At 45.0% G+C, this 21,470-nt stretch overlaps 2 protein-coding genes across 2 annotated transcripts in view; both read left to right on the top strand.

The window, feature by feature from the left end:
* Positions 1-6,403, top strand: part of TMEM131 (transmembrane protein 131) — a 190,675-nt gene extending 184,272 nt beyond the window's left edge. The window contains exons 36-41 of the mRNA XM_061210791.1: positions 886-1,051; positions 1,917-2,038; positions 2,142-2,238; positions 3,095-3,192; positions 3,909-4,069; positions 5,428-6,403. Coding sequence (XP_061066774.1) covers positions 886-1,051; positions 1,917-2,038; positions 2,142-2,238; positions 3,095-3,192; positions 3,909-4,069; positions 5,428-5,712 — 929 coding nt within the window. The 3' untranslated portion in view covers positions 5,713-6,403. The remainder of the gene's footprint in view (positions 1-885; positions 1,052-1,916; positions 2,039-2,141; positions 2,239-3,094; positions 3,193-3,908; positions 4,070-5,427) is intronic.
* An 11,450-nt stretch (positions 6,404-17,853) lies between these two features.
* On the top strand, positions 17,854-18,264 carry LOC133105290 (ATP synthase F(0) complex subunit C1, mitochondrial-like). The gene has a single exon (XM_061211278.1). The coding sequence runs from the start codon at positions 17,854-17,856 to the stop codon at positions 18,262-18,264; it is 411 nt and encodes a 136-aa protein (XP_061067261.1).
* Positions 18,265-21,470: the final 3,206 nt, after the last annotated feature.

Here is a 21,470-nt window from a genome sequence, read left to right as displayed (position 1 = left end):
CGGGCAAAGCCTGCTGGGCAGGGAGGAGAAACGAGGGGGACGACGGGCCGGGTGTTGGCCAGGGTAATGGGCAGGTGGGCAGCCGTGCAGACCGGGGGCCCCAGAGGCCGAGCTCGCAGAGGCCGGGCCCCTTCCTCACACTTCGCATCACAGTAGCTGGAGCGGCACCCAGGTGTGCACCATAGATGCGCGAGGTGTGCACCATAGATGCGCGAGGTGTGCACCATAGATGCGCAAGGTGTGCACCACAGATGCGCGAGGTGGTACCTTTTTCTGATACAAGTTGTATGTTTCCATTCGGTGAGTGCAGAATCAGTATTATTTTGTGATACTGAAAGATTTCTGTTTTAAATTTTTAAAACAGCTGTGCCTTAAAGGGCAACAGGAATATAGTAGGAGCTCCTATCCTTGTGAAACAGGGACCGGGAGCGGCCCCGCACCAGGCGGGCCCACGGAGTGCAGGTGTCATCCTGGAGGAGCTGGGGGTGTTCGCCTGGGCCCCGCACCTGCGCAGTTCGGACCTGTGTGGAAGCGCAGAGGCTTTCAGGCCCCGGCGGAGACTCCACCTGCCCGTCCCTGAGGGGTGTAGAGAGGCCTCCTCCCAGCTGAGGTGTGGGAGGGAGAGGACCGCGCCCTCCGCAGGGCCTGCAGAACGCAGCCAGCCGGGAGGTGGGTCACATCGGTGATTCCGGGAAAGGCCCAGAATGCAGAGAGAGACACGACTTCCCTTTTTTTTCTTTAAACAGAACACGTATGACAGCTGTAGGATTTTCTTGTTAGAAGCACTTGAGTCCTGCATAGCACCAGCTAGAATGCCAGAAGTAACCGAAACTGAAGGGTAAAAATCCAAGTGTCAGGTTGAGACCCTTTGTTTTTAACTTCCAGCTACCGACAGTCTTTATAAACTCTCTCTGCAAACCCTCAACGCAGACGTCTTCCTAAAACAACGCCAGACCTCGCCGCCGCCCAGCTCCCCATCGCCGCCCACCGCGCCCTGCCCGTTCTCGTCCCGGGGCAGCTACAGCAGCATCGTCAATGGCAGCCCTGGCAGGTAGGCCCGCGGCCCCCGCCTGTGCCACGCTAACCCGCGCTAACCCGGTGCTGCTCCCCGTAGGTGGGAATCCTCGGTGGCCGCAGACGGCCGTCCCTTCTCGCCTCTTCCCTCGGCGGGCTCAGCGCCCTCCCCGCGGCGCCACCTTCCCACCCGTCACCCATGCCTGAGGGGCACCAGGGTCACGCTCTGGGCCAGGAGCCAGGAGCATACTCAGCGTGGACTGAAGACCCACAGCAGCTGCGCTGTGGGCAAGGCAATGGGTCTGCGGGTCGTTCCCTCTGACCTGTGGCGGGTGAGCGTAGCAGCGAAAGGGCGGGACCTGGAGGAGGTAGGAGCCGAGCAGGGAGGGCTCCTGCCCGGCAGTGACAGTGCCCCCGATGGTGATGACACTCGAGCAGGGGCCGCCTGTTCCCGCACACGCGGCGGCGCCCAGCCTGGCCCACGGCCACCCTGCCCGTGTGGGAAGAGGTGGGAGGCCCCGGGCCTGGTGGGCACTGGCCGCCAGGGCCCTCGCACGGGGGCTGCTCACCCGCCCGCACGCTCCGCTCCGTCCCGCTGCCCGGCATTCCCTCCGGGACGGGGCTGCCTCCTTTCCCAGCCCCTGCCTCTCTCCCACACCTGGAATTTTACCTTTCCCCACATTCCTTCCCCCCCCACCCCCCCCAGGCTACACAGCCTGGGGCCGCAGAGCATTTCCTGAGGCCTGGCCAGGCCCTGTGGGCTGCCCGGGGCTGTCCCCGGCTCCCATCACCAACCCCGGGTCCGGCCGCCTCGCAGGCCCTGGGACACGTGCCCGGGGGCCTCCGCGGGGGGGCAGTGCCCACGAGGACTGAGCTTTTCTCTCCTTGCTTCTTCCCTCAAGTGACTCTAAAACAAAGCAGTCAAATGGAAGCAAACACAAACTGACAAAAGCAGCCTCGCTCCCGGGCAAGAATGGCAACCCCACTTTTGCTGCAGTCACGGCCGGGTACGACAAGAGCCCAGGTGAGTGGCTTGGCACTGGGAGACCGGGCGCCGCTGGGCCTCGGGCCTGGTGGAGGCACCTGCGGCCTGGCTGCTTTGATTGATTCGGAGCCCATTGTTACAGGTGGGAACGGCTTTGCTAAGGTCTCTTCAAGCAAAGCAGACTTTTCCAGCAGCCTTGGCGTGTCACACACTCCCGTTGACAGCGATGGCTCAGACAGGTATGCTTGGCCCTTCTTACCAGGGGAAGGCAGGAGGGTTTCGCAGGCCAGTTTAGCATCTTCTATCGTATGTGTGCTTCGAGGCGTTTGCCCCTAGGTGACAAGCAGGTGTTTGTCGGAGGCGGTCAGGAGCCTCTCTGTTGGGTGGGGCAGAGCCCCGAGTGCGTGCTCCCACCTGGCTCCCTGACGGGAGGAGGGGCCGTGACATGTCCCGCCCCAGCAGAGAGGGAGACAGACGTGTGTTCCGCCTTCTGAGTCTCTTCTGATCCTTCTCTGTTATCATGGTTCTTGTGAAAAGGATGTGATCCAATCATTAGAAATAGAAGAACAAAAATGCACTCGAGAGGAAGGACACGGAACAAATTCTAGGCAGTTTATTGTAAATTATTGGACAGGCCACTTCTTTGACCCAGAGCAACCACAGTGGCCTGGTGGCATGCAACGACTGCCTCGGTTCATTTTCCCAGATAAATAACAATGACAATAAGATTATAACTGTCAGTAAGTAGAGTACCAGTTTTACCTGCTTGACAGTAAAAGGAAATCCTAGATTTGAAATAATTTTTTAATAAATCTTCCATTACCAAAAGGGAAACAAGGAAGAAACGCCTCTTTTCTCTGCATGACACTTGCTCTGAGCCAGGCCGTCAGCTCGCGACAGGGTAGCCTGGGCTCTGAACTCCTCCGTGCCTTCCTCCTTTGTGTTATGGAAGGTGTCTCCAGTCCCCACTTCTGCCTGTAATGCGTGAGCCCCCAGCTGAAGCAGCGCCTCCTGTGTGTGAAGCCGTGCGTGATGGATCTGTCTCCACTAACCATCACATTTTTGTGTGTTGCATTTTCCTCTTATAACGTTCAGCTCGGGTTTGTGGAGTCCCGTCAGCAACCCCAGCAGCCCTGACTTCACACCCCTCAATTCGTTCTCGGCCTTTGGAAACTCTTTTAACCTAACTGGTGGTGAGTGTTTAACACTAGACCCATGACTAATGAGCCTGTGGACAAGGACGGAGGGAGGATAAGGTCCACTTTCATGTGTGGAGGAAAGTACGATGGTCATTTAGTGGACATTTTTAAAGGATGCGTTTCCCTGTATCAGTGCAGTCAGGCGGCAGTAGATGGGCCGACTTCAAGGAAGTGGGTCTGTCCGTGCTCTCCTGGACAGGGTCTGGCACAGCCGCCCAGGTGCGAGGAGGCCCAGCGAGAGGCCCTCAGAAGGGTCCCCTGTCCGCTCGGCACCCCAGCCCGAAAGTGCGGTGGTCTGCTCCATGCTTTGCGGGTCCCGGCTGGCTCGTGTTCCGCAGAACTGACTTAAGAGCTGCAAGAAAGGATTCTGCGTCTGAGATGTGACTCCTGGCCATGCTAGGGCTCTTTATTTTTCTTGCTGTCCAGAATTAGGGGCAACCGTGTGAATTTCACATTAGCTGTGATCGTCATGTTTGCACTTGACTGTCCAGTGATTGATAGGTGTGGGTGAGGTATTCAGACCGCGTGCTGGGGTCTGGAGAACACCCCCCCGCACCCCGTTTTCCCCGAATGTGGTGGGAGCTGATGGAGGGGGTGGAATGGCTCCAGGTGAGCAGCGGTGGGGTGTGGACCCCTGAGGGGACGCCCCACCTGCCCGGGGGAGCATGGCCAGATCCAGCACGGACTTGCCTTTGCTTCCTCACTTCCAGAAGTTTTCAGCAAGCTCGGGTTATCGCGATCGTGCAATCAGGCCTCACAGAGGAGCTGGAGCGAGCTGAGCAGTGGCCCCTCGTACCTCTGGGACTCTCCAGCGACCGAGCCCAGCCCTTCCTGGCCAGCCAGTTCCGGTTCCCCGACCCACACGGCCACAGTGAGTCCTGGGCTTGGGCCCCGCCCGCTCATACGTCATCACTGCTGTCGCTGTCCCGTGGGTGGTGCTGACAGATACAAATGACAAACAAACAGCAGCTCGGAAGGCGTGGGTTAGCGCTTTCACCATCTCTGCTGCTGTGTCTCCATTTCTGCCAAAGTGACCATCACTCTTCAGAGCCGTGATGGTCAAGAAGTTAGTTACGGGAGGAACAGCTGAGCAGCTGGGGGTTGACGTCTGAATCCTCTCACTTCAGCCTCTCCCGACTGAATTAGACCGCGGGGTGGCTGGTGGCCCGTCTCAGGTCCCACCACCTCCAGAGTCAGACGGTGCCAAGCTCAGCATATGCCTGATCCCGAGAAGCACCCGTGTCTCGGCTTGAGCTTTTCTAGAGTGCATCTGTTTGCTTCTCAGCTAAATTGTTCTGCAAAGATCATGCTCCAAAAAAGTGTTCTTACCAAGGAAAATGATTACTGGTTTCGGCTTTTACAAAATCGTGACAGACAAATATGACCCCACTGTGATTACTTCTTCATCCTCAGGAAAACTAAATTAGATGTGCACGGTTTAATGGTAGATATTTTAGCTTCATAGATTCCAAAGTTTGTCTTCACTTGTAATCATTCTGTCCTCAGTTTTACAGTCATCTTAACCATTCTTTAAAACAGGGTCAGTCACGGGGAGGGGTAGGGGGAAGCTGGGACGAAGTGAGAGAGTAACATTGACATATGTACACTACCAACTGTAAAATCGATGGCTAGTGGGAAGCAGCCGCATAGCACAGGGACATCAGCTCGGTGCTTTGTGACCACCTAGAGGGGTGGGATAGGGAGGGTGGGAGGGAGACGTAAGAGGGAAGAGATATGGGGATAGGGGAATACATGTATACATATAGCTGATTCACTTTGTTACACAGCGGCAACTAACAAACACACCATTGTAAAGCAATTCTACTCCAATAAAGATGTTTAAAAAAAAAAAAAAGAAACGGGGTCGGTAACTGTTCGAGACTTTGCAGGCCATTATTTCTGGTGGAGCCTGTCCAGCTCCGCCCTGGGTGCAAAGGTGGCAGGGGCGGCTCGTAAACACACCGGTGAGGCCACGTCCCCCCCAACTTCAGCCACAGAAGCAGGCGGCTGGACTCGGCCCCCCGGCTGTGGTTTGCCGCCCCTTCTTTAAAACATCAGAACCGTCTGCTTAGACTCTGAGGTGGCTGTGTGTATAAAACATTTGTTTTAAAATAACTAAAATGAAAGAACCGTGCGGTCTAGCCCATTTTTAGCGTAACCATCGCCGCTTTACCCCCTGCCTGCCTCCCCCGAGCCTGACGCTCCCCGTTGTGTGTTTTGTTTCGTCAGCCGATCCTTGGCAACACCAGCAGCCTGTGGTCCTCCACTCCGTTCAGCAGCTCGATCTGGTCCAGCAGCCTGCATAGCACCCTCCCCTTCACCAGCCCTGCCAACGCGCTGCCAAGCATCGGCCTCATGGGCCCCGAAAGCCCCTCCGCTCCTCACACACCCTCCGCCGCCAGCCCCGCCGACGACCTGGGCCAGACCTACAACCCGTGGCGGATATGGAGCCCCACCATCGGAAGGAGGAGCTCCGACCCCTGGTCTAATTCGCACTTCCCTCATGAGAATTGAAATTAGGCAAAAAAAAAGAAAAAGAAAAAAGTGGGGGCCCCTCGTCTAGATCATGATACGCCCATTTTCGAGACATCTTTTTAAGGCTCTTTCTTACCGCGGGAGCTTCCCACTCCCCACCCTCCTCATCTTTGCAAAACAGACTCAAGCAGGGCAGGCTTGTACCACTCGCTTCTTTCAGATCTTTCTTGCAATTATGATAATATGAGATTTGCTGTTGTGCTTTTAGAGAAAAGTGTGGACTCAGCCACAAACTCTAATAAGACCTGTACATCTGAAAACGTTAACTGTTATCAAGTTTCCACCACTTGTCTTCTTCCATTCTTAATTTATCTGTATGAACACAAATTTGACATTACAGCTAAGGAAATAACTTGAGTTGATTCAGAAGTCCTGGCATGTGACAATTTTATTAAATTACCAAGTTTGGTTTTTAATAATTTCACAATATTATGTGCCAAGATCTAATTTTAAAAATGTATGAGGACTTTGTGCTGAAAAATAGAGTATTTTTTTAAAATAAGGCTGTCTCGGTTTAAAAGCAGATTACAGAAATGTAAGTCAACTTTAAGAACAGTGAATGAATGTAAAAACATTCGGTTGAGACCATACGCATTTTCTGTGCTGTTTGTACTTGAGGTATGTAACATTTGTATACCTGAATTTATTTTAAAGATAAACTGAAATGCACATAGCCAAGTCTTGAGATACAAGATTGAATGTGTATTTCTTAAAAATACAACTTTGTGTTGTACTTTGAAATAAATGATGCTTTTTTCAAAAGCCTTGAATTGTTGTGTCTTTTTTTTTTTTTTTACACACAAGATGCATGTATTTAGATTCTCTCACACCAAAGTAAGCCATTCTGTCATTGCCTTATCCTGTGGAGTTGGACTTACCCATGGCTAGAAGCGCTGTGGTCTAATTAAATTCTGATTATTTCCGTAGTATTCCCTAAAGGCCCTTGATAGGGACTTCCCTGGTGGCACAGTGGTTAAGAATCCACCTGCCAATGCAGGGGACACGGGTTCGAGCCCTGGTCCGGGAAGATCCCACATGCCGCGGAGCAACTAAGCCCGTGCGCCACAATTACTGAGCCCGCGTGCCACAACTACTGAGCCTGCACTTTAGAGCCCGTGAGCCACAACTGCTGAAGCCTGCGCGCCTAGAGCCTGTGCTCCACAACAAGAGAAGCCACCGCAATGAGAAGCCCACGCCCCGCAACAAAGAGTAGCCCCCGCTCGCCACAACTAGAGAAAGCCCGTGCACAGCAACAAAGAAAGACCCAACGCAGCCAAAAATAAATTTATATTAAAAAGGCCCTTGATAGAAAAAAGTTCACACATCTTAAAAGAAGCATGTTGACCCTTTTCCAATTTCAAAACTCCCACAGCTCCTCCAAGTGGTGCCTGTAGAGACCAAACAGATACCAGGCAAGTTCCATGGGCAGTTTGGTTTAATCTCTCAGAAAGTGTTGCCTGCTCCAGCTGCCTTTACTCATCCTCCTTTTTCCAATCTATAAAGCCAGTCTTTCCTGGGTAACCAGAGACGCCAAACATAAATGTTCTGTTTGAGGTCAATCACACGATGAAGAAATCCACCCATCCAGCTCAGAGTGGTTTAGTTGAAGCATTGTACAGAGAGATTTTAAGTCTGACCTTTCCTCTGCTTTGCAGCAAAGCTCAGCAGAACCAGCCCCATCGCTTTCCCAGCCTATGCTCTGCCTGGGACTTGGGACACCAGCATCCTGTCCACTCAGAGCTCCAGCGCATCGGCCTCATGGCAGACCTGGGCCTTGTACAGTCTCACTAGCAGGGGCTCCTGTGCACAGTTGTAAAATCGAGACATATTTAAGGCTTGGGATTCTCTTTGTACACCAAAGCAGTTCATAAGGTGTTACAGGGGCTTCCCTGGTGGCGCAGTGGTTGAGAATCTGCCTGCCAATGCAGGGGACACGGGTTCGAGCCCTGGTCTGGGAAGATCTCACGTGCCGCGGAGCAGCTGGGCCCGTGAGCCACAACTACTGAGCCTGCGCATCTGGAGCCTGTGCTCCACAACAAGAGAGGCCGCGATAGTGAGAGGCCCGCGCACCGCGATGAAGAGGTGGCCCCCGCTTGCCGCAACTAGAGAAAGCCCACGCACAGAAACGAAGACCCAACACAGCCATAAATAAAATAAATAAGGTGTTACAAAGCCACTGAACAGCTGAGCTTCATATAAACCCTCATGTACAAAAGAAAAGATTTTGTTGGCAGACTTTACCTCAGAGTATCTCAGGGATCCTAAACTTGCTCCTTTGGAAGAATCACCTGAAACTCCCAAACTCCTTCCTACTTTCACCCCACGGGACCCTCATCTGCAGGCTTGAGAAACACCATACACCTGGAAAAGGGAAAAAAATACAAACAGGTTTCTGCTGTTACCTGGGTTTTCCAGATAACTCTTAGGGCAGGTATTTGAGAGGCACCATACTCACCAACCAAACCTGAAGCTTTGACGGGATTCAGCCTAACAATTTTCAGAGAAAAACTCGTTAGCACAATAGTTTGCTTTGTACTAGGCCAAGGTTGAATTTTAAAGCTATATATATAGCTTTAAAAGATATCCATTATTTTATTTAAATACAACGTATATAAAAATATATATTATAAATTTTTATACATTTATAAATAGTATTTATATTACATTACTACAATTCATGAAGACAATATGTTAACAAAATTTTGTTAATGTCCAGATTGTTAACTTTAAAACCTTAGACCTAAATTAATCTTTAAATATTTGTTACAGTTTTTGAAAAGAAAAAACTGATACAAAAAGAATTTTAATTTACCCTTATTTCTTGTCAGTTGAGTAACAAAATATGCAAATGATTTTGGATAATATATTTTTGCCATCTCAAAATTTTAAAGTAATATAAATACTCATAAGATATTTGACAGTTTTTATACTTCTGTCTAGAAGTCTCATGTCTAAAGAAAAAAGGACAAGTTGATTACTGTTGTAAGTCATAATTAACACAGATAGTTATACTGGGTACAGTAATTGCAGACACATTCGGGTTATATGCAAAGGATAATTTTGGGTGGGCCAAAAAGTGCCTTCGGTTTTTAAGTAAAAATAAAAGACACATTTTTCATTTCACCAAGAACTTTATTGAACAACGTATTCACCCTTTTGTTCTACTACCTTCTGCCATTTTTCAGGCAACTTCATAATTCCATCTTCCCAAAACTTTATATCTTTTTGAGCAAAGAACCGTTCCAGGTGCCTTTTACAGTCTTCCAGGGAACTGAAATTTTTTCCATTAAGAGAATTCTGTAAAGACCGAAATAAATGGAAATACAAAGGTGCAATGTCTGGTGAATATGGCGGAAGAATCAGAACTTCCCAGACGAGCTGCAACAGTTTTTGCCTGGTCATCAAAGAAACATGTGGTCTTGCGTTATCCTGATGGAAGATTATGCATTTTCTGTTGACTAATTCTGTACACTTTTCATCGAGTGCTGCTTTCAGTTGGTCTAATGGGAGTGGTGGTTTTCCAGAAGGAGTTCATAATAGAGGACTCCCTTCCAACCTCACCATATACACAACATCACTTTCTTTGGTTGAAGACCGGCCTTTGGTGTGGTTGGTGGTGGTTCATTTCACTTGCCCCACGATCTCTTCCATTCCACATTATTGTACAGTATCCACTTTTCATCACCCGTCACAATTTGTTTCAAAAACAATATTTTCATTACGTTTAAGTAGAGAATCACGTAGAAATACGGTCAAGAAGGTTTTTTTCACTTAACTTATGTCAACCCAAACATCAAAGCGATTAACATAACCAAGCTGGTGCAAATGATTTTCACTGCTTGATTTGGATATTTTGAGTATGCTGGCTATCTCCCGCGTGGTATAATGTTGATTGTTTTCAATTAATGTCTCGATGTGATCGCTATCAACTTCAACTGTTCTACCCGACTGTGGAGCATCATCCAGCGAGAAATCTCCAGCACAAAACTTCACAAACCACCTCTGACACGTTCGATCAGTCACAGCACCTTCTCCACACACTGCACAAATCTTTTTTTGTGTTTCAGTTGCATTTTTACCTTTCTTGAAATAATAACGCATAATATGCTGAAAATGTTGTTTTTCTTCCATCTTCAATATTAAAATAGCTACACAAAAATTCACCAATTTTGATAAGTCTTGTTTTAAATGCACATTGATATGACAGCTGTCACATACAATCTAACAAAATTGTTTCAAATGAAGTTAAAGACAACTAAGTGCTACTAGAGGCATCTTACGGAAAAAACCAAACAAACCTTTTGACCAACCCAATATTTTCTTAATTTCCTTTTTGGCTTGTTCATTGTCATTGTGTAGAAACACAACAAAGTTTTTTGTGTTAATCTGTATCCTGCAAGTTTGCTGAACTGGTTTATTATCTCTCAAAGGTGTGTGTATGTGTGTGTGTGTGTGTGTGTGTGTGTGTTTCCAATTCGGAAACTTTCATTTCTTTTTCCTGCCTAATTTATCTGGCTAGTAAGTCCTGTCCAATGTAGAATAAAAGTAGCAAGAGTATACATCATTGTCTTGATACTGATATTAGGAGGAAAGTTTTCAGTATTTATTTATTTATTTAGGCCGTGCCGGGTCTTAGTTGCTGCACGTGGGATCTTCATTGTGGCATGCAGGGGGCAGGATCAAACCTGGGCCCCCTGTATTGGGAGCGTGGAGTCTTACCCACTGGACCACCAGGGAAGTCCCAGGTTTCAGTCTTAAACCATTAAGTATGAATGTGAACTGTGGATTTTTCATAGATGCTCTTTGTCAGACAGAGGAAGTTCCTTCCTACTCATAGTTTGTTGAATGTTTCTATCATGAAAGGTGCTAGATTTTTGTCAAATGCTTTTCATCTATTAAGATGATCATGTGGATTTCTTTCTTTATTCTGTTGATGTGGTGTATTACACTGATAGATTTTGTATGTTGAATCAACCTTGCATCCCTGGAGTATATCTCACTTGGTCATGATGTATAATCCTTTTAATATACTGCTGGATTGGTTTGCTATTTTTTTGTTTTTGAGGATTTTTGCACCTATATTAATAAGGGATATTGGTCTACAGTTTTCTTTTCTTGTGATGTCTTTGGCTTTGGTTTCAGGGTAATAGTGGTCTCAAAGAATGAGTTAAGAAGTATTCTTTCCTCTTTTTTGAAAGAGTTTTAAAAGAATGTGTTAGTTTTTAACAAATGGGAGCTAATTAAACCTAAAAGCTTTTGCACAGCAAAGGAAACCATAAACAAGACAAAAAGACAACCCTCAGAATGGGAGAAAATATTTGCAAACGAAGCAACTGACAGGATTAATCTCCAAAATATACAAACAGTTCATGCAGCTCAATATCAAAAAAACACCCCAATCATAAAATGGCCAGAAGACCTAAAGAGACATTTCTCCAAAGAAGACATACAGATGGCCAAGAGGCACGAAAAGATGCTCAACATCACTAATTATTAGACAAATGTAAATCAAAACTACAATGAGGTATCACCTGACACCAGTCAGAATGGCCATCATCAAAAAATCTACAAACAATAAATGCTGCAGAGGGTGTGGAGAAAAGGGAACCCTCTTGCACTGTTGGTGGGAATGTAAATTGATACCGCCACTATGGAGAACAGTATGGAGGTTCCTTTAAAAACTAAAAATAGAACTACCATATGACCCAGCAATCCCACTGCTGGGCATATACCCTGAGAAAACCTTCATTCAAAAAGACACATGGGGCTTCCCTGGTGGCGCAGCGGTTGAGAATCTGCCTGCCAATGCAGGGGACACGGGTTCGAGCCCTGGTCTGGGAAGATCCCACATGCCGCGGAGCAACTAGGTCCGTGAGCCACAACTACTGAGCCTGCGCGTCTGGAGCCTGTGCTCCGCAGCAAGAGAGGCCGCGATAGTGAGAGGCCCGCACACCACGATGAAGAGTGGCCCCCGCTTGCCGCAACTAGAGAAAGCCCTCGCACAGAAACGAAGACCCAACACAGCCAAAAATAAATAAACAAATAAATAAAAATTAAAAAAAAAAAAAGACACATGCACGGGAATTCCCTGGTGGCACAGTGGTTAAGAATCCACCTGCCAATGCAGGGGACATGGGTTCGAGCCCTGGTCTGGGAAAATCCCACATGCTGTGGAGCAACTAAGCCCGTGCTCCACAACTACTGAGCCTGCGCACTAGAGCCCGTGAGCCACAACTACGGAGCCCGCGTGCCACAACTACTGAAGCCCACGCACCTACAGCCTGTGCTCCGCAACAAGAGAAGCCACCACAATGAGAAGCCCGTGCACCACAGTGAAGAGTAGCCCCCACTTGCCTCAACTAGAGAAAGCCCGCGCACAGCAACGAAGACCCAACACAGCCAAAAATAAATAAATAATTTTTTTAAATTTAAACTTTTTTAAATTAAAAAAAAACATACATGCACCCCAATGTTCACTGTAGCACTATTTACAATAGCCAGGACATTGAAGCAACCTAAATGTCCATCAACAGAGGAATGGATAAAGAAGATGTGGTACATATATACAATGGAATATTACTCAGCCATTAAAAGGAACAAATCTCATTTGTAGAGATGTGGATGGACCTAGAGACTGTCATACAGAGCGAAGTAAGTCAGAAAGAGAAAAACAAATATCATATACTAACGCATATATGTGGAATCTAAAAATATGTTATAGATGATCCTATTTGCAAAGCTGAAATAGAGACACAGACATAGAGAACAAAGGGGGGGTGGGATGAATTGGGAGATGGGGATTGACATATATACACTACTGATACTATGTATAAAATAGATTACTAATGAGAACCTACTGTATAGCACAGGGAACTCTACTCAATGCTCTGTGGTGACCTAAATAGGAAGGAAATCCAAAAAAGAAGGGATATATGTATATGTATAGCTGATTCACTTTGTTGTACAGTAGAAACTAACACAACATTGTAAAGCAACTATACTCCAATAAAAATAAATTAATTTTTAAAAAAGAATGTGTTAGTTTTTCTTTGAATATTTAGTAGAATCATCAGTGAAGCTAGTTGGACCAGGGCTTTTCTTTGTTGGAAGTCTTATTACTGACTCAATCTCTTTACTTCTTAGAAGTCTATTCAGAATGTCTATTTCTTCTTGAGTCAATTTGGTAGTTTATGTGTTTCTATGAATTTATCCATTTCATCTAGGTTATCTAATTTGTTGACATACAGATATTCATAGTATTCTTACATTCCTTCTTATTTCTGTAAGGTTGGTAGTAAGGTCCCCACTTTCATTCCTAATTTGACAACACTCTAACAGCACTGAATCTGCAGCAAACCTCCAAATCATAGACATACCCTCCAATGACCTAATCAGAGGTCAAATCCTGTAATAGGTTCTTTTTCACACACTACTGCTGGAATACAACAAGGTTCACAATGGTGTGTATTCTACCTCATCAACAAAGCATATGCTCAAATTGTACAACTACAAGTATGCTCCTGGTGGTCTTTGGCTGAAGGGCATTGAGAAGTGGAATATACAATGGGTACAGGGACTGTGGAGTTGGTCTGGACTGGATTTCAATCCCAGCTCTGCAGTGAACCTTTGGCACACTCACTACTCTCTTCACCTTGGTTTCCCAACATGAATACAGGACCATCCTATCTCAGAGGAGGCTGGGGAAAAACAAATGAGGTGAGGCCAAAAAAATTATAAGTAAATGGTGCCTGTTCCAGATACTGCAAAGATAGTACTGAGAGTTGCCATACACCCCAGTATTTATATCTTATATCATTTATATCTTACATTAGTATGGTAATTATAATTACTGTTATAATTAAGGAACCAATATTGAGACATTATTATTATTAACTAAAGTCCATATTTCATTCTTATTTCCTTAGATTTTACCCAGTGTCCTTTTTCTGTTCCAGGATGCCATCCAGGATTCCATACTACATGTAGTCATCATGTGTCCTTAGGTTTCTCTTGGCTGTGACACGTTCCCTGACTTTCCTTGTTTTTTATGACCTTGACAATTTTGTGAATACTGGTCAGGCATTTTATAGAATGCCCCTCAATTTGGATTCTTCTGATGTTTTTCTCATGATTAGACTGGGGTTATGTGTTCTTGGGAGGAACACTACAGAGGTATACTGCCATTTTCATTACATTATATGAAGAGTATATACTATTAACATCACTTATCACTGTTGATCTTGACCCTCATCCTGGTTGAGGCAGTGTCTGTCAGGTTCTCCACTATAAAAGTTACAGATCTTCCTCGACTTATGATGGGGTAACATCCTGATAAACAGATCATAAGTTGAAAATATCATGTCGAAAATACATATGATACACCTCACCTACCGAACATCATAGCTTAGCCTAACCTATATTAAACACACTCAGAAAACTTACATTAGCATACAGTTGGGCAAAATCACTTAACGCAAAGCCTATTTTACAATAAAGTGTTGAATGAGATACGTAATTTATTGAATACTGTACTGAAAATGAAAACCAGGGTAGTTGTCTGGATACAGAATGATTCTAAGTGTGTCTGTTGTTTACCCTTGTGATCACACAGCTGACTGGGAGCTGAGGCTCGCTGCCACTGCCCAGCATCATGTAGGAGTATTGTACCAAATATTGCTAGCCAGGAAAAAAATCAAAATTCAAAGTACAGTTTCTACTGAATATGTATCATTTTTGCACCATCATAAAGTAGAAAAATCGTAAGTCAAGCTGTTGTATGTCAGGAACCATCTGTACTCTTTTATTCCTCATTTTCATGCTGTAGTCTTTGGAGTGAAGTCACTATCTACAGCTCAGACTTAAGAAGTGGGAGTTGTGCCCTACCTCCTTGATGATGGAATATCTACATAAATTATTTGGAATTCTTCTGCCTGGGAGTTCTGTCTCTTCTCTTCCATTTATTTATTTATTCATTCATTCATTTATTTATTTAGTCAATTATTTATTTGTATCAGTATATACTCATGGAACTTTATTTTATGCTTTGGGTTATAATCCAGTATTACTTTATTTTATTGTACAAAAATGTTTCAGCTTTGGCCACTGGGAACTCTTTCCATTGGTTCTGTGCCCTGTTGCACACTACCATCAGCGTGGGTTTTTTTGGCAGGGGTCGTCTGAGCACTTCCTTATTTTCTGGCACTACAATAGTCTCCAGTCTGATCTTATATATTTTCTGCCCTAATCAGTGATTTCTCCAAGGACCCCAGTTCCTTTTATTGGAGAATGGTATTGGAAACCAAGATCTGAGTGCGAGGTATGCTTGTTGCTACCAGAGGATCATTGCTTCTAGGCCCTCTCAGCTGACAAGGCAAGGAAATATACATGTGCATACTAACTTATGTATATATACATATCTATAATTATTTCTATATTTAACTATCTATCTATGTTAAGCTAAACATGAGTCATACTAATGTCTCTAATTATGATATGGAACATCCTAGCTTCCTCCTTTTGTGTATGTGTAAACTCCCACTCCAACAATGAGAAAACTGGACCCCACCATCTGCTATCCATTTACTAAATTATTCAATTCCAGTATACAGTATCAGAATTGTTAACCTGAACTCATATGGGAAACAACTTTATCAACTAGAGTTGAGTGCTGATGTGCAGTTTCTTTTGCTTTTGGTCTTACAGACTACACTCATTTCCAAAGTTATTTAGGTCAGCAACTTTTCCCCTATCCCCTTCAATGAGGGTGTTTCATACATTTGTAATAAAGCTAGATTGTTTTGTCATATTCTTCATTCCATCCTGGGATCTTACTAAATGATTTTTTTAAAATTTTTGTACAGTAAGGTTCATCTTTTTTTTTTCTCCTAATATTTTTTTCACATCTTTATTGGAGTATAATTGCTTTACACTGTTGTGTTAGTTGCTGCTGTATAACAAAGTGAATCAGCTATATGTATCCCTCTTGCGTCTCCCTCCCACCCTCCCTATCCACCCCTCTAGGTGGTCACAAAGCACCAAGCTGATCTCCCTGTGCTATGCAGCTGCTTCCCACTAGCTATCTATTTCAGTAAGCTTCATTCTTTGTGCTAGAAAGTTCTATAGGTTCTGACAAATGCATAGTGTCACATATCCACAATTACAGTATCATAGAGAATATTTTCACCACCCTAAAAAAACCTTCTGTGCTTCATTTATTCAACCCTCCCACCTTCCCCCCAAACACCTGCAAACCACTGATCTTTTAACTATAGTTTTGCCTTTTCCAGGATGTCCTATGATGCAAATAATACAGTATGTAGCCTTTTCACACTGGTTTCTTTTGGTTAGGAACATGCACTTAGGATTAAACTATGTCTTTTCATGGCCTGATAGCTCATTTCTTTTTATTTCTGAGTGATATTCCATTGTATAGATAGACCAAAGTTTGTTTATACTTTCACCTATTGAAGGACACCTTGATTGCTTCCAGTTTGGGTTGATTATGAATAAAGCTGCTATAAACCTTTATATACAGATTTTTGTGGACATAGATTTTCAAGTCACTTGGGTAAATACCTAGGAGCACAATTTGCTGGGTTGCATGGCGAGAAATTGCCAAATTGTCTTCCAAATTGCCTGTACCATTTTGCATTCCCACAGCAGTGAACAAGAGTTCCTTCTATTCTGCACCCTTGCCACCAATTGATATTGTCAGTTTTATGACTTTTATCTATTCTAATAGTTGTTAGCAGTATCTCAATGTTGTTTTAATTTGCAATTCCCTAATGACAAATGATACTGAACATCTTTTCTTGTGATTGTTTGACATATTCTTTGGTGAGGTGTCGGAGCAGATATTTTGCCCACTTTTAAACTGGGTTGTTTGTTTTCTTATTGTTAAGAATTCTTTGTATAATTTGGATACCTGTCCTTTATCAGATATGTGTTTTATAAGTATTTTCTCCTGAGCTGTGGCTTGTCTCTCAATTCTCTTAACAGTGTCTTTCTCAGAGGAGAAGCTTTCAATTTTAAGAAGGTCTAACTTATCAATTTTTTCTCCCATGGACTGCTTTTCGGGTTGTATCTAAAAACTCTTCACCAGGAGTGACGGTGGACTGTGAAGCTCCGGCCATTTTTCCTGAGGGGGAACGTTAAACAAAACACTACAGACGGACTCAAGTAACTTTACAGGAGCTCTGGAAACCAGTCAAAGATCTACAGCAACCAAGCAAATGCCCCATCAAGAAAAAAATGACATTCAGAATGGTAAGGGGCTTCCCTGGTGGCGCAGCAGTTGAGAATCTGCCTGCCAATGCAGGGGACACGGGTTCGAGCCCTGGTCTGGGAAGATCCCACATGCCGCGGAGCAACTAGGCCCGTGAGCCACAGCTACTGAGCCTGCGCGTCTGGAGCCTGTGCTCCGCAACAAGAGAGGCCACGATAGTGAGAGGCCCGCGCACCGCGATGAAGAGTGGCCCCCGCTTGCCGCAACCAGAGAAAGCCCTCGCACAGAAACGAAGACCCAACACAGCCATAAAGAAAGAAAGAATGGTAGGAAATTTCACAGCATTTTTACTCACCCTTATCCCACCCAGTATAGCACAGTGTGACCAGAATGAAGTGGCCTGATTCCCAGTTCCATTCCTCAGGACAGAAGGCGCAGAGGATAACTTGTTTGCAACACTTTGATCTGCAGACTGACACAGAGACTGGCTTCTATCTCACCTGACTTGGAGCTCAAAAAGGGAATGGTGGCATAATTTGGATTTCAGACTGGCAGAGGCCACAGAAGACAGAAGTGGGTGCCATGATATGTGAAAACTTCAGAGGAATGGCATACATACAGATGCTTGGGGGAAAGACATTACAGTAATATTTCTCAATAATAATAGAGAAATAAATAGAGCATCTAAGGCTCTGAGAATAAGTTGGAGTGAGGCTCTTTGGGAAATTAAGACATTTGAAATCAGCTGTGTATAGAAGAAATTTTTTAAAAGCACACACAAGCCCAGGCAGAATACATGCATAGAAAACATCTGATAGTATCTTCAGCCTCTACCCAGGGATGACCACAAAACTCAAGGGCCCAGAGTCCTAGAGCTAAAGCCGGGAGACTGAAAAATGCAGACCACCGGGGCACTACTCATTCCTCCTGCTCTGAACCGCTCTTGTACCAGGGGCCTGATCAGGCCTGGGTCTGCCTCCTTCCTGAGGAGGCCAGAGATCCCATCTGAACAGCCTTCCTACAGCAGTGTCCCACTTCAGGTGGCCAGGCGGGAGTTCCAGACCAGTGTGGTCTCCCAGGACACTGACACAGCGGCCAAGTTTATTGGCGCTGCGGCCACCACAGCTGGTGTGGTTGGTTCAGGGGCCGGTATTGAAACAGCGTTTGGCAGCTTGATCATTGACTATGCCAAGAACCCGTCTCTGAAGCAGCAGCTCTTCTCCTATGCCATTCTGGGCTTTGCCCTATCTGAGGCTACGTGGCTCTTCTATCTGATGGTCGCCTTCCTCATCAATTTTGCCATGTGAGGCTCCATGAAGGTCACCTACCCACCCCTGCTGCTTGGACTCCAGGCCATGCCTGGTGCTGGAGTGTGCTAAGCTTTACCATTAAACACAATGTTTCTCTAAACTCAAAAAACAAAAAACAAAAAAAACTCAAGGGCCCGTAAATTAGCAAAGGTCTTCCATATTGGTCTACAAATATTGGAGATGCAACTATTTTTTCAAATGCCAAATTTTCAGTGATCACAAGGCATACAAAGAAACGAGGAAATACTCATTTAAAGAAAGAAAATAAATCTCCAGAAGCCATTTCTGAAGAAACACATGCATCAGTTACTAGACAAAGACTTTCAAAGGAAACTACCTTAACATAGTACAAGCCATATCTGGAAAACCCACAGCAAATGTCATACTCAATGGTGAAAACTGAAAGCATTTCGTTTAAGATGAGGAGCAAGACAAGTATGCCCACTTTCACCACTTCTATTCAACCAAGTACAAGAAGCTCTAGCCAGAGAAATTAGGCAAAGAAAAAAATAAAAGGCATCTAAACTGGAAAGAAAGAAAGAAAATTATCTCTGTTTGCAAATAATATGATCTTATATGCATAAAATCCTAAAGATTCTACCAAAAACCTGTTAGAACTGAATAATGAATTCAGCAAAGTAGCAGGATACAAAGTCAATACACAAAAATCAGTTGCATTTCTAAACACTAACAATGAATGATCTGAAGAGGAAATAACAAACACAATTCCATTTACAATAGCATCAAAAAGAATAAAATACTTAGGAATTAACCAAAGAGGTGAAGGCTTGTACAATGAAAATGACAAAACATTACTGAAAGGAATTAAAGATGTATATAAATAAAACACATCCCATGTTCATGGGTTGGAAGACAATATTGTTAAGATGTCAGTAGCACACAAAGCAACCTACAGATTCAATACAATCACTGTCTAAATCCCAAGGACATTTTTTACAGAATTAGAAATGCCATCCTAAAATTCATATGGAATCTCACAGGACCTTGAATAGCCAAAATAATCTTGAAAAAAATAACAAAGTTGGAGGCCTGATTTCCAAACATATTACAAAGTTACCATAATCAAAACACTGTGGTACTGGCATAAAGACAGACATATAGACAAATGGAAAGGAATAGAGAGCCCAGAAATACACCCTCATGCATATTGTTAAATAATTTTTGACAGAGGTGCCAAGACCATTCAATGGGGAAATGACAGTCTTTTCAAGAAGTGGTGTTGGGAAAACTGGATGTCCACATATAAAAGAATAAAGTTGGGAAGATGGCAGTGTGGGAAGACACAGAGTTAGCGTCTCCCTACAACTAGGGCACCTGCTGGCCGCTGGTGGGGGACTCTGATGCCCAAGGAGATGGGAGGAACCCCGAAGTGAACCGGTAGGACATAGGGGGACTGACGGGGACGGAGAAGTGGAGGCCAGACAGGATCGGCGCCCCTGAGGCCAGGGAGATCAGGAGAAGCAGGTGGAAGGGGCCCTCCAGGAGGAGCAGGACAGAAGCGGAGGGCATTTGCCCTGCCCACTCGGACCCGGGGAGCCTGCTGAGCTCCCAGGCCAATCCCCTGCCCTCCAAACCCCCCTCCAGGCTGCATGGGTTCTTTGGGACACAGGAGGGAGGCCCAGGATATAAGGAGAGGCAGGCGGGAGGGGCCCTCCAGGAGGAGCAGGAGAGGAGAGGAGGGCGTTAGCCCCTCCCACTCAAGCCCAGGAAGCCTGCTGGGCTCCCAGGTGAGGTCCCCCGCCCTCTGAGACCAGGGGTGGGGGGCACGCCTGGGGCCCTTCTGTTCCTTGAGCCTAAGCCCCACCCACCTTTTACAGCGTTGTGGGTCCTGAGTATTGGCCCTGCCCACTGCCCAAACCTCGCCCTGCTTAGGCTCCACCCTCCACATCCAAGGTCTTTTCACCCTTTTTTTTTTTTCCTCTTCCCTCCTCGTCTTCTTTTATTATTGTGGTACTGATGTAGTTTCCAGTTGTTGATTCATCTATATTTTTATTTTTATATTCTTTCTAACATATCTGTTATTTTTCTAGTCTAATTTTATTTTTTACTTTATTGTTTTTTGTTTGTTTTTTATTTTTGCCCCCCCACACAGCTTGTGGGATCTTGGCTCTTGAGCCCAGGGTCGGGCCAAAGCTCCTGCAGTGGGAGCTCCAAGTCCAAACCACTGGACTAACAGAGAACCTCAGACCCCAGGGAATATTCATCAGAGTGAGGTCACACGGAGTTCCGCATCTCAGTACCAAGACCCAGCTCTACTCAATAGCCTACAAACTGCAGTGTTGGAAGCCTCAGGCCAAACAACCAGTCAGACAGGAACACAATCCCACTCATAAAAAAAAAGGGCGAGAGAGACAGCAAAACAGTATGTCACAGATGAAGGAGCAAGGTAAACACCTACAAGACGAAATAAATGAAGAGGAAATATGCAATCTACCTGAAAAAGAATTCAGAGTAATGATAGTGAAGATGATTCAGAATCTCAGAAATAGAATGGAGGCACGAATTGAGAAAATACAAGAAATGTTTAACAAAGATCTAGAAGAACTAAAGAACAAACAGAGATGAACAACACAATAACTGAAATGAAAAATACACTAGAAGGAATAAATAACAGAATAACTGAGGCAGAAGAATGAATAAGTGAGCTGGAAGCCAAAATGGTGGAAATAACTGCTGAGGAACAGAATACAGAAAAAAGAATGAAAAGAATTGAGGACAGTCTCAGAGACCTCTGGGACAACATTAAATGCACGAACATTTGAATTATAGGGGTCCCAGAAGAAGAAGAGAAAAAGAAAGGGTCTGAGAAAATATTTGAAAAGATTATAGTGGAAAACTTCCCTAACATGGGAAAGGAAATAGGCACCCAAGTCCAGGAAGCACAGAGAGTCCCATACAGGATAAACCCTAGGAAAAACACACCAAGACACATATTCATCAAACTAACAAAAATTAAGTTCCAAGAAAAAATATTAAGGCAGCAAGGGAAAAACAAAAAATAACATACAAAGGAATCCCCATATGGTTATCAGCTGATTTTTCAGCAGAAACTCGGCAGGCCAGAAGGGAGTGGAAGGATATATTTAAAGAGATGAAAGAGAAAAACCTACAACCAAGATTACTCTACCCAGCGAGGATCTCATTCAGATTCGATGGAAGTCAAAAGCTTTTCAGACAAGGAC

Source organism: Eubalaena glacialis, chromosome 14, assembly GCF_028564815.1.
Source record: "Eubalaena glacialis isolate mEubGla1 chromosome 14, mEubGla1.1.hap2.+ XY, whole genome shotgun sequence".
In the NCBI taxonomy this organism is placed as follows: domain Eukaryota; kingdom Metazoa; phylum Chordata; class Mammalia; order Artiodactyla; family Balaenidae; genus Eubalaena; species Eubalaena glacialis.
Note: the sequence above shows the minus strand (reverse complement) of the source record. Positions and strands in the feature narration are given on the sequence as shown.